The 12862-nt window shown below is 38.8% G+C and overlaps 1 protein-coding gene across 1 annotated transcript in view; it reads right to left on the reverse strand.

Moving 5' to 3' along the window:
• The window catches only part of LAMA3 (laminin subunit alpha 3), a 118279-nt gene that overhangs the window by 93583 nt on the left and 11834 nt on the right, over positions 1-12862 (reverse strand). The window contains exons 3-7 of the mRNA XM_074899078.1: positions 7522-7639; positions 6790-6908; positions 5036-5206; positions 1907-2004; positions 336-451 (exon numbers count right to left, since the gene is read on the reverse strand). Of these exons, the coding sequence (XP_074755179.1) occupies positions 336-451; positions 1907-2004; positions 5036-5206; positions 6790-6908; positions 7522-7639 (622 nt within the window). The remainder of the gene's footprint in view (positions 1-335; positions 452-1906; positions 2005-5035; positions 5207-6789; positions 6909-7521; positions 7640-12862) is intronic.

Genomic DNA, 12862 nt, shown 5'->3' on the forward strand with positions numbered 1-12862 from the left:
CTGCTCTGCTTGGGGGGGGGATCCACAATTTGTCAACAGACAGCTATGACTGTGGTGAGATGTTGACCCAATGTACTACAAGAAGGCTTCCACTTTTCTCATATAATATTCTCACATGAATTACTATTGTAATTGCTTAATAAGAGAGGAGAACATAAATAATATTCACTGCATCATCTTTTCTTTATTGCTGCATGGAAAGAATTTTCTCAGTAAAGAAAAAAGGTGTTGAAACATGCAGTGTGCTAGTTATGTTCCATGAACATGTGTGCTATGGCTAATTCACACCCTCTCATCGAGGTCCCTTTTAAACTAGCATCTTTTGGGCTACTCACGTTCGCATATGTTTGTGCTCCCAGCTGTTGCGGGTTGCCACTGTTTCTGATTATATCCAGGGCAACAGCTATCACAGGTTTCCCCACAAGTGTTATGCTGACATTCACACTGAAACCTACAAAAATGAAAGCCTTTTATTCTACTGAAGCTGGATTTAAAGTTTTTTTTCTTATTTTTTGCAGTCCAAGACTTACATATAGTGTAAAAAGGACAGGATATAAACTCACATGTAAATAGGTCAAACAGTAATACTAGAACATTTTTGAAGTTTCCTAAAATTCTTCATGACTGATTACTTTAATCATGTGCTTATGAGTTTATTAGCACAGATTACTTATAAATAATATTTATAAATGTATTCAATAGACTGGATTATGTAACTTTATTCTAGAATATTAAATAAAGACAATATACAACAGTTTAGGATGTATCCTATTTTAGCTTCATTCCAAGGGTCAAGCTTGTTGTACATATATCAAAATATTTATCACCTTCATACACATGCCTTCATAATTTTTTCATTATGTTTTGTTTACAATAATTTTATTAGTGTTTTTAATAAACCAAGATCATAACATTGCCTTGTTATTTTTAAAATAATACATAGTATTCATCAAGAAAATGTTGTTTATATTTATTTTGATCCAGCTGAATAGCCTACTTAAAGGGCAGGCTCTCATTATGGGCTAGGTCTTACTATCACGCATAGTAAATGAAATCCAAGAGGAACAAAGACCTTGAGACTGGAGAGGCCTTTTCCAATGTTCCTCTCTTATCTATGTAGTCTAATAACAAAGGGGCAATAAAATTTTCAAGTATAACCACCCTATTCCCATAGATGTAACATTTTCTGTACTTACCGTTCTCTAGCATAGACATCTGAAAAGGAGGCACCCATCTGCACAATTTTCATTAAAACACAACTGAAAATATTGCATTGTCTTGATAAAAGTTTGTTTCAATGCCATCATGGATAAGAGCAACAGCTGGTTTAAATCAGGCTTTTAAAACATGTTTTAGTGTGCTGGATTTGGCTAATTATTCACAGTCGCCTCCCTACAGCAGATAAGCTAAGGAGCCTGATTGGATTCCTTGTGAAATCAATATGGAGATCATAAACTTCACAGGGAAAGGGAATAGTTCATTCAGTTTGTTTTTATTTTTTCTAGTAATGAGCGAAAGACATTCATTCGATCTTGGCTGAGCTCAGTCATAATGCTCAGTACCTCCAGGAAGTTCACTAACTTTGTGATTGAGTTGGGCTTGTAATTCCTGCTGTTGGAAGATGATATCAACCCATGTTTTCCCAAAAGAACTAAGGGTTTCTAAGAAATTATTCTATCTGCCAAACTCTTATTTCAATTAAACAGAAAAATCTAGGACTTTTTATTATTACAATTCACATACAATAGCTCTTGACATATTTTCGTGTCACCCATTAGCAGATTCTATTTTTTTTAATATGAAAAATCCCTGTAAGACTATATGATTCTATACTTTAAAAAGTCATTGGAAAACATTAATGTATTGTTTTTCTCATATTACTTAATGTTATGCTCAGTTTACTTACTGGTATTGGTTTTCAGCACTCTGTGCATTGCATACTTCAGCATGGCCATGACAAACACATCGACCACCAATACTGATGTCCTTTATACTGTAGTAATACTATGGAACAAGCACAAGAAGTACATATAGGTCTATCTTACTTGTATTATGGTCAGAAACATCAACAAGAAATTGTTAAATCTTGCTTATCAGAACTTTAAAGGCATGCCTTTACAAAAGATCAAAGTCAGGCAGCCAATGGTTAAACCTCTGTTGATGTCTATGTCTCAGTATGAGTACAAGCAAATCAAAGTCAATACCCTTGGGGTGCCTGATAGCAACAGCCTCGTGCAGCTCACACCAGATGCATATTGCTGTAGCTCTCCATTCCCCAGCAGCTACACTGCCACCAGTACTCAAGCCCAAAGCTTGTTGAAAGCCAGCTTGAGGATGGAGATATAAATACTGTCAAAGCATTCCTTTATGAGACTGTGGTCAGGCCAACACACAGGACAAGCTGGTAGGGGCAGTGCAGTTTCCCCATTCAGTCAGACATGATCACTAAACACTAGAAAGAGATTAAAATCACCAGCCTGGTCAGAATCACTCATGACTCAAGCTAGATATGAAATTGTGACCTGAAGTTCAACCACTTTGTATCATCCTCATGCCATGCAGGCATCCAGGCAACAGAAGATAAAAATTTAATTGGTTCAACTCAGTGAAAATATCATTAGTGTATATATACCAATAGTAACTTCCGCATACATTTTTGTAGCTCAGAAGTTGTTTCCTTGTCTCCTTAGAGCACCAGGCAGAACAGAGAGCTGGTTGTAAATCTTGATCTCTATGTACCCCCAGAAAAATTAAAGAGGCAGATTTAACGCTACTGGAGGATGAAGAGAAAAAAGGTCAGAACATTATGCAGGTACATCTCCTGTGCTCACTCTATTCACAACACATCCCCTCTAAGTGGTATATCTAAACTCTCTCAGTGGTGATCCTTCCCCTCTGCTCAGCACCGGTGAGGTCACACCTGGAGTGCTGCATCCAGTGCTGGGCTCCCCAGTACAAGACAGAGTTCAATAAAAGGCCACGAAGATGACGAATGGACTGAAGCATCTCTCCTATGAGGAGAGGATGAGAGAGCTCGAACTGTTCAGCCTGGAGAAGAGAGAGCTCAGCTGGGAACTTATCAATGTGTATAAATACCTGAAGGGAGGGTGCAAAGAGGACGGAGCCAGGCTCCTTTCAGTGGTGCCCAGTGACAAGACCAGAGGCAACTGGCACAAACTGAAATGCAGGAGGTTCCCTCTGAACATTGGGAAACACCTTTTCCTTGTGAGGGTGACCGAGCACTAACACAAGTTGCCCAGAGAGGTTGTGGGGTCTCCCTCCTTGGAGATACTCAAAAGCTGTCTGGACATGGTCTTGGCCAAGCAGCTCTAGGTAGCCCTACTTGAGCAGCAGGAGTTGGACCTGAGGATCTCCAGGGGTCCTTTCTAACCACAACCATTCTGTGATTCTGTGATTCATTTTGGTTGCATATACAAATCTCTAATTTTACATAGGTGGAGTTGGCTGGCACAGAGGAGATGCTTTTCCAAGGCAGAGAGCTTTTCCAACTAGCTCTCTTTGCTCTAGGCAGGTGAAGAACAGTAGGTGGGATATACAGACTAGGAAATACTTACTTGCCTTCTGAACTATTGTTATTCAAATAAACACATTCATTTCTAACTATGCATACCATTTTCATACTGCAAGTAAAACTTTCAGGTAAAAACTTCCAAGGAAAAGCTTTCAGTGTTTTCAGCACAGCTAGAAATGATCACTGTGACTCTTGCCAACATATTTTACAGTGTTTTTTGGTATAAGAGTCTTCACAACCCAGTCTATAGTTTCATACAGCTTTGCAGAGCCATGCTTTACTACTAATTGTACTCTCACTGGTCAGTAGTAAGTCGAATTAGCAATAGGTCAAAACAATTAACAGGCCAAACTGCCACAGTATAGACATAAAACATACTTTATATAATTTAGTGTGTCATGAGCTCAAACCATTAACAGGGAAAGACAGACAGTTACTTGGATAGGAGAATAGAACTGGTTTGGTTTTCATCTGTTTCTTTAAGTTTAACACAAAGATTTTCCTTAAGAATTAACTATTTCCTAGACTTGGAAGGTTTCTACAATAAAAACTTGTGCTCTCTTTTAACAATTTAATAAAACACTTAACATTTCATTCATCTATCCTGCATCCCACGGCTATGATAACATCAGAAATTCCTTACACTAAAACTGTGCTGCTTGCCAAGTAAACTAAAAGCTGCATCTACATCTGACTGTGAGCAACATCTGAAAATTTACTTAAGACAATAAAGGTACTTAATGGGAGTGCTGTCAAGTAACTGGAATAGTTTTATGTTTTTCAGTGCAGAAACCCTCACACACATTTGTGCAGTGCCTCACCCCAGGGTTTCCTCCAATTGTTACCAAATCTTCATTTTAAATGAAAAGGTTAAAAATAACAAAACAATATGAAGTCTGCGATCTAAGTATATGAATTTCTATGCGGTGTTCCCTTGAGGGAGCTTAATTTCCTTATATTTCCCTACTGAATGGGAGTGGGACTTTGCCTTTCAAACTCCTGGATAGCCCAAAATCCACTGAAAACACCTAGGCATCTCAAACAATTTGTAGAAAGATTGTAACTTTCAGGTACACCCTTTGATTCCTGCTCTGTCAGAAACTCAGGTACTGTTTCTTGAAAATCTTTCTTTGAATAAATAAGGGAAAGTAGTGTCAAATAAAGCTGAAGAAATTTAGTTCCTCAGTTCTGCTTAAGATAGAAGATTTCCTCTTTGGCTCCTTATAGCTCCCACGATGTACCCAACTTCCTTCCATTATCGAAAACAGGGAAAGAAGATGGTTTGTTACAAAATAATTAATCATTACTTCCCCTCCATAAATCTGTGCTGACCCAGTTACCTTCTTGTCTCAAACGAGCCCAGAGAAAATATGGGGATTAAAGGTGGGTCACTGTAAATTTTGATTGTTAGGATGTTGCAAACTTAAAACATTTGGATCATTTTTTGGTCTCTAACATGCTGAATATTATTGCTGAGCATATCTCGGAGAAAACAGTACTTACTCTACGAGTTACAGTGGGGTCTCGTTGAGCTTTCGATATCAAGTGTCCAAGAAGCGTATTAGTTCTGAGAAAATGAAGGCGGATGTTTGTTGCTTTTGTGAATTCTCGAAGACTAGGGGAATAAGTGAAGTTTTTTGCTCCTGGGCGGCCATTTACCAAAGATACTACAATCTAACAAAGAAGGAAGCACATTTTTGTTAAAATATAACAACTGTAAGTGTCAGTAGTGGCACAGAACAAAACTAATTTAAGAATTCAAAAACTTACTACTGTTTCTGAGCATATTTGCAGTAACAATTACACATTTCATACTGAAACCAGGACATTGGGAAAAATAATGTTGTTAGTCTTGGATCCTCCTGAATTCTCATTACGCATATGGCACACTGGGGGAAAAAAAAAGTGTGCCTCTATCTGTTTTGAAAACAGTAGGTATAACACACAAAAAGTACATGTTTTAATAGGAAAAACAATAAGAATAGTTGTGAATAGCTATATTAGCAGTAGATAGTGTCAATAGGAGTTTTGCCTGAGTAAAAACATCAGGTTTTGGCTCTTTGCCAAAGCACATTTATTTTTGGGTTAAGGCACAAACATTCCTGGAAAATATTATTGTTACCAGCTCCAGTGCCTGGGAGCGTATTAATGGTCTTTTGGAAGAAAGTACACAGTGTTGCTTTAGAAAATCCCCTCACATGAAAGCAGGTTTATCTGACTTTCAAAACAAGGGCTCTGGTACGTTTTTATTTTTTAAAGAAACAGATGCCAGCAGCCTAGCATATTGAATCTCTACTTAATTAACATCCAGTGTGCATGTACAGGACTGAATAAGAGACTTAATTTATTTATAGCCAACCAGATAACAGATTTCTATTTTCAAACGGCTTCTATACTCCAAAGCATGTAATAAGGGAATGGTGACAGTTCTGATTGCAGCACAAGTCTTTTAGGAAGTCATACAGCATGTAACAGGGGACGGGACCAGCAGTGTTCTATAGAAATTATTCTTTACAATATTTTATTAGGAAAATTTTACAGATATGTTAATAAACAAATTCTACTTTAATATGAAGCTACAACGCCAGAACCATATGCTCAAAATTCTGGATAACTCTTGAGGACTTCAGATCTGGATTCCAACCACATCAGGCATAAAAGGAGAATATCAGCAGGACCCATCAGCACAGCCAGGAGTGTAACATTCATTTAAATAACAAAAACCACAGTTCTGCATAGCAAGGAACAATGGCTAAAACCTGAGCAACATTTTCCAAACACATGTATTATACTATAAACATGTAGCATATTACATATTTTTTTATTAAAGAGTTACTTATTCTTGAATGGTAAATATCTGTTTCTACAGCCTTTACTCCCATGAGCAATTCTGCTGTAATAAGTTCTGCTATGTAGATTGGAAGTGTTCAGAAAATGCGGTCAACATAATTCAAATGCATATAGCTAAAGCAAAGTACCGAAATCATGATCAAAATCAACACAAGGTGGCTCTGAGCAGCTCCTACTCCCGCAGGGAATGGTGAAAGTCAAGAGGAGCCAGCTCGCCCTCCAAAAATCTCATCAGTTACTTAAGTGCTTGGTTATGGACTTATTAATGTTGAATCAAGCACTCATAGCTGAAAAATTACTTCCAGTTCTATGCTTTTATTGAAACAGCAAACACCTGAAACCGATGCTGTTTGCTTCCAGTGTTCTACATTACTTTGAGGTAACGCACTGAGAGGTAAAGCACTTACCTCTCCATTTTCAAGAGGCAGAATGCGAGAGTACTCTGTGGTGCAAAGGACATCACTGTCCCTCCTCACTGGAAGATCAGCTTCCTTTCCGAAGCGCTCCAAGCAATCTGCTTTGGAGTCTAGTCAAGTGAGACAACATTATTTTTTTATGTGAAAATAAACACTATTGTTCTAATTTAAATTAACAAAGAAGAACCCCTGTTCTTTCCGGTAAATTCTCCCCTGTAACTGAATAATAACAGTGATTATGTTGCTCAGCACAGAAAAATGGGAATTCCTGAAACCAAATCCTTTCTCATTCTAAGCAATTCAGTGGTGCCTGGCAAGACACAGCACACTCTTTCTCATATCATCACTAAGAAAGCTATACATGTACTCCAAGATTTTACATCTGTATTTCTGATTTTTGCAAGGAACCCTGGGGTCCCATGCGATGAAGGACACTAGTTCTGACAGACCCCAAAACCAAGACAAACAAAACAAAACAAAAATTCCCAACAGACTGAAAAATATTCATGTGCTGAGGTACACTTTCAAAATATCATACTCATTTTTAGTTACACTGTTGTCACTAATTTATTGTGGATAACTAAAACAAGAGAAATGTACTTGATGTTCACTGTCTTCACTGCAGTTGAAATCATCAGTGTGCCCCATGGTCTGATTTTCCTCTCCTGAATGATTCAAGAAACCTGTCTACAAAAGAGCAGTTACACAAGGATTGATACTCACGAGCAAAATATTGCCAAGGAGTGTAAGTTCTTCCAAAGTCCACTGATCTTTCTAAGATCCAGAGATCCGGACGAGGAGCATTTGCAAACTTGATAAGGATATAGGCAACATGGAAGAGCTGGTAACAGAATATACATAGATCTTATCAGGAGCTTTTTGAACTCTATAAAGTACCACAATACTAAAATTAATTCCCATAAACACCTGTTCTTACGTGTACAGTGAGAAGGCTACCCTCTGCAGTTTCATTCCCATTAAAATAATAGGTCAGATTCTCAGCTAGCTATCTCACCTGGCAACATGCATTAAGAAAGTCGCAATAGGTCTGTCTGTGTTAAATGCCATCTCTTACATTTCAGGAAAGCTGTTTGGGACATGACTGATTGCTTGGGTGTGTAAAGAGTACATTACTTGACCTTGAAAAGTTAGCATCTCAACACATCATTAACTCACATACTTTGCAGCATCCTGGTACATCTGTGTTGCATTCTAATCATGTAATTGTGCTTGTAGTCGAGGAAAATCACAATGATGTAAGAGAAAATGCACACCCTTTACACTGGGACTCCGTTGGTTGTGTTTGATAGTAACCTAAGCCACCTGTTCCCTCACTTTAAGAATATTTCTAGTTAATTTTGCCACTTGACAGACTTTCCACGTAATAGAAGCAAGACGCCCCAGAATTTTGTGGTTATCAAGTAACACGGGAGAGATTCTTATGAGTGGTAGTTCATGCATTGTCTGAAACAGCTCAGAGAGCTTCATCAGCTCAAGGTTCCCAAGGCCAAGAGTCCCATCTGGCTTCTTTAGGTGCTCATTGTGTATCAGAGCAATAGACCACAGAGATAAAAAGCTCCCAAACACCAGAACAAAAATGGACCTGACAAAAAAGGAAATTGTACTGTAAGTATCTTGGGATAGTCCACAGCCATAAAAATCAGAACATCAGCAAAATTACCTGAACACAGAATGATTCTAAGGGTCATTTAGAATTTAAACAACCACAACATGGATATGAGTTGTCATAAAAATGATCTGATACTGAGGTACAGTCAATATTCAAGTGAAGCTGCACCAGAATTTCCCACTCAACACCCTCAATTCATAATCATTCTTGCAAGAGATTCTTACTTTGGTGGGGGAGGCAGGAAGTTACAGCCAATAGTCTGTCAAGTAACTGTTGCCAGAGCTCCTTAAATTACTGATGGAAAGTCTCTACATTCTGACATCTGATTGTCAGAAATAGGTGAATACTTTGAGGACTTGTGGCAAGATTTGCTCTTACTGAGTTTCTGATACTCTTTGCCTAAGTAACTTCTGCTACGTGATCAGCAAGTTTCAGAGTAGGGATATGGGCCATACTGACACTACATGTCATCCAGTATGGCCATTCAGTGCAAGGACTGGTATCCTCCCAGGAAAGCATAAAAGTTCTGAAACTCCTAAGAAAGTGTTTCATGCTCTTGCTTTTGGCCAGCTGAATCTCTCAAGGGGCACTGCTCTGTTCAAACCAGGTTCGCATTAGGCGGGTAACTGCTTATCTGTTAATAGTCTTACTTCCCCTATGTTTTAAGGTCTTTGGGAGTCCCATCCTTACATGCATGTTAACAAGTGTAGATAACACTCTGTGTGTTGATTGATACAGATTTAATCAAGACAAGTGGTTTAGAAAGCTCAAGAGGAATATGTTGGGCTTGTGTAGCAAGATTTTAGTAGCATGGTGGAGTTACAGGGTAGCTTCTGTGAGAAGCTGCTAGAATTTTCCTCTGTGTTCAATAGAGCCAATGCCAACCAGCTCCAAGACGGACCCGCCACTGGCTAAGGCCAAGCCCATCAGCAATGTTGATGGTGCCTCTGTGATAACATATTTAAGAAGGGGATAAAGAAAACTGTGGAACCACGGCTAGAGAGAGGAGTGAGAATATGTGAGAGAAACAACTCTGCAGACACCAAGGTCAGTGAAAGAGGGGGAGGAGGTACTCTGGGTATCAGAGCAGAGATTCCCCTGCAGCCCGTGGTGCAGTCCATGGTGGGACAGGCTGTGCCCCTGCACCCATGGAGGTGAACGGTGGAGCAGAATCCACCTGCAGCCCGTGGAGGACCCCACGCCAGAGGAGGTGGATGTGCCTGAAGGAGGCTGTGACCTGTGGGAAGCCTGTTTTGGAGCAGGCTTCTGGCAGGACCTGTAGACCACTGGAGAGAGGATCCCATGGTGGAGCAGGTTTGCTGGCAGGACTTGTGACCCCATAGAGGACCTACACTGGAGCAGCCTGTTCCTGAAGAACTGCACCCCGTGGAAGAGACCCACACTGGAGCAGTTTGCAGCCCATGGGAAGGACTCACATTGGAGAAGTTTGTGGAGAACTGTCTCCTGTAGAAGGGACCCCACGCTGGAGCAGGAGAAGAGCGTGAGGAGTATCCCCACAAGGAGGAAGGAGCAGCAGAGACAATGTGTGATGAACTACTGCAACCCCCATTCCTCATTCCCCTGCACTGTTTGGAGGGAGGAGGTAGAGAAAGCAGGCATGAAGTCGAACCCAGGAAGAAGGGCAGGGTGGGGGAAGGTGTTTTAAGATTTAGTTTTTATTTCTTATAATCCTACTCTGATTTAATTGGTAATAAATTAAACTAATTTCCCCAAGTAAAGTCTGTTTTGCCCATGACAGCAATTGCTGGGAGATCTCCCTGTCCTTACGTCGACCCAAAAGCTGTTCGTTATATGTTCTCTCCTCTGTCCAGCTGAGGAGGGGAGTGATAAGAGTGGCTTTGGTGGGCACCTGGCATCCAAACAGGGTCAGATCACCACAAGGAAACAAAGGAATATAGAAAAGGTCCTGCCTTCTCCAGGGCCCCATTGCTTGTAGTCATGTCGTGGAATAATTACAATGACCTTCTACCTACTCTCCAAAAAAGCAGATGACATCTGCTTCAGCTTGTCATACAGTTACTGTATTCTTTTACTCAGATGCTACTCAAAGCACTGACACAGCCAATCTTGTCTCATCTTTCATAACAGGTGATACCTTCTCATAAGCATAAGCAAAATAATAGCGGTGAATTCCATTTCCACAGTGCTTCCACACTGCTGAAGGAATACAAGACAAGCTCACTTATACATCAGTCACCCTAGACTATAACCTTTCATAAGCCTCTAAAGAAAAAAAGTGGCCAAAATGAAGTCACACAATAGTAACACAGATGAATCAGCACATGGCACCTGTCAAACACCTGTATGCCATGTCTGCTACGCAGTTGTGGAATTTGCTTAAGCCTGTGACTATTCAGTGCATGTAAAGTTGAAGTATCAGGAACTCTGCAAGTCTGCCAATGCTTAAAGAACTGTCTTCCAACACCATAGTTCGCATACTTCCATGTAAACCACAAATTGAAGAAAAAAAATGTATGGCAACTTTGAACTACTGTTGCATAAGAAATCCTTCAATTCACATGCAGCTCTCCTTACATCTCATAGTTTGAAATACTGCTCAGGTTTGCACAGTCACATTCAGAAAGGGAAAAGGGATAGGTCTTGATAAAAATTAAATTAGTGTTAGTTAATGTCAATGTATCACCAAAACTTAGTCACCAACCCTATAATCTGTTCTGCTTCTGATTTCACACGGCCACCAATGATTTGGTTCTGCCCTGGATCAAGGATGCGGAATAGCACCTGAAAATCCAAATTTCTGCTATGATTGAATACTGACCAAGTTGATGAATGGTCTCTCTCCAGATCTGATGAGGCAACAGTAGAAGAAAAATAATCCTTGGGTTAGCAAATAAATCCTAACTAAAGATAGAAGAGTAATCTTGTTGACATAAGACCTAGAAAAGCAACCATTAAAAGCAATTTTAAGCACTTATTCTAAGCTGCCATTTCACTAATTTAAACCTCGATCCCATGGTATTGATAGAAATAAGACTTACCCTGAAAAAAAGGCATAATAAACTCCAAGCAATTTTTTTCTTCAGTCATTCAGTTTGGGGAAAAAAGGAGGCAAGTTTCTTCATTTTTGAAAAAAATGTTTATTTGGTTGCTTTTAAGTCAAATTTCTTCCAATAAAAAAGCAATAATTTTGCAAAATGGTGTTAAAAATGTAAGTAAGCATTAAATACATTAAATATAACTGCTCTTTTGGTGCAATTATATAATAGTAAAAAAAAAAAAAAAATATCACAAAAAAACCCCAGAAACATGCTTAATAAAAATTCTGACAGTTTTCTTATATGAATAAAGAACTAAGTTTCAAAGGAGAAACAGTATTTTGCTTCCAGTAATGGAAACAATCCACTCTGGAAATGCATGCTTGAAGGAGGATGTATTCATGTGAATGTCCCAACACCATATCCTGCTGTAATCTAGCAGCATGGGTCAAACCTGATGGATTGTCAACAGCTGGAATTTAACCAATTCCATATTGATGTGACCTTTTCCTGTTCACTCGAGGTTGTTCAGATTTTAAATATTCTTGCAAACAATGGCCTTAAATATTTATAAAAACCAAGATAAAATGTTTAAAAAATCATCCAGTAGAACGAGCAAAACCTCATGCTCATCTGAGAATGGAAATTATAATTCAGTGCTAGGAGTTACCACTATTACTTTATAAAGATAGAAACATTTCTATAGAGGCCATTACAGGTGAATTTAAGACTGTTTTAAAAGATCTCATTTAAACTGAGTGAGAATCACACTGTACCATTGTTGATGATACAACATTCATGATCTCTAACAGCATACATACTACATGTCTTAACCCAACAGAAAGAAAACTTCCTACAATCACTGCATTCTCATGAGAAATGTAAAAATTACGATAACAGTAATTTAAAATATTTTCTCCTTGAAAGTTTGAACAACTCTTTAAATAGAGAAAATTCTAAGATTTGTTTGAATCCTGAAATACACACAAAAATGGAACAAAGATGTGCATATACAAAAGTATAGTATATATTCCTCCAATCCTATCACCATAGACTAAATACACAATACTAAAATGCTGGAATGACTTGTTAAGTAAATGCTGGACATAAACTAGTACAAAGAAAAACCACACTATGTTCTGAACAATTGTTATGCTGAGTGCTGCACATGTAGCAATGAATTGTTTTCAGTTTTTGGCTCATGAAGAACAAAAATTCCTGAAGTGTGGTAATAACTAGAACACAACTAGAACCAGGTAGATCATCTATCTGATCATTCTAATCTGAACTGTAGAAGCATGGAGAACAGCTGTTCCCAGTATGACAGTATTTCCTCAGACTGTATTAGCAGACATATTTACACCACCAAAACTTCCCTCAACATAATATGACTGTTCTTCTAGGCTTCTGACATCAT

Source organism: Athene noctua, chromosome 2 (assembly GCF_965140245.1).
Source record: "Athene noctua chromosome 2, bAthNoc1.hap1.1, whole genome shotgun sequence".
In the NCBI taxonomy this organism is placed as follows: Eukaryota; Metazoa; Chordata; class Aves; order Strigiformes; family Strigidae; genus Athene; species Athene noctua.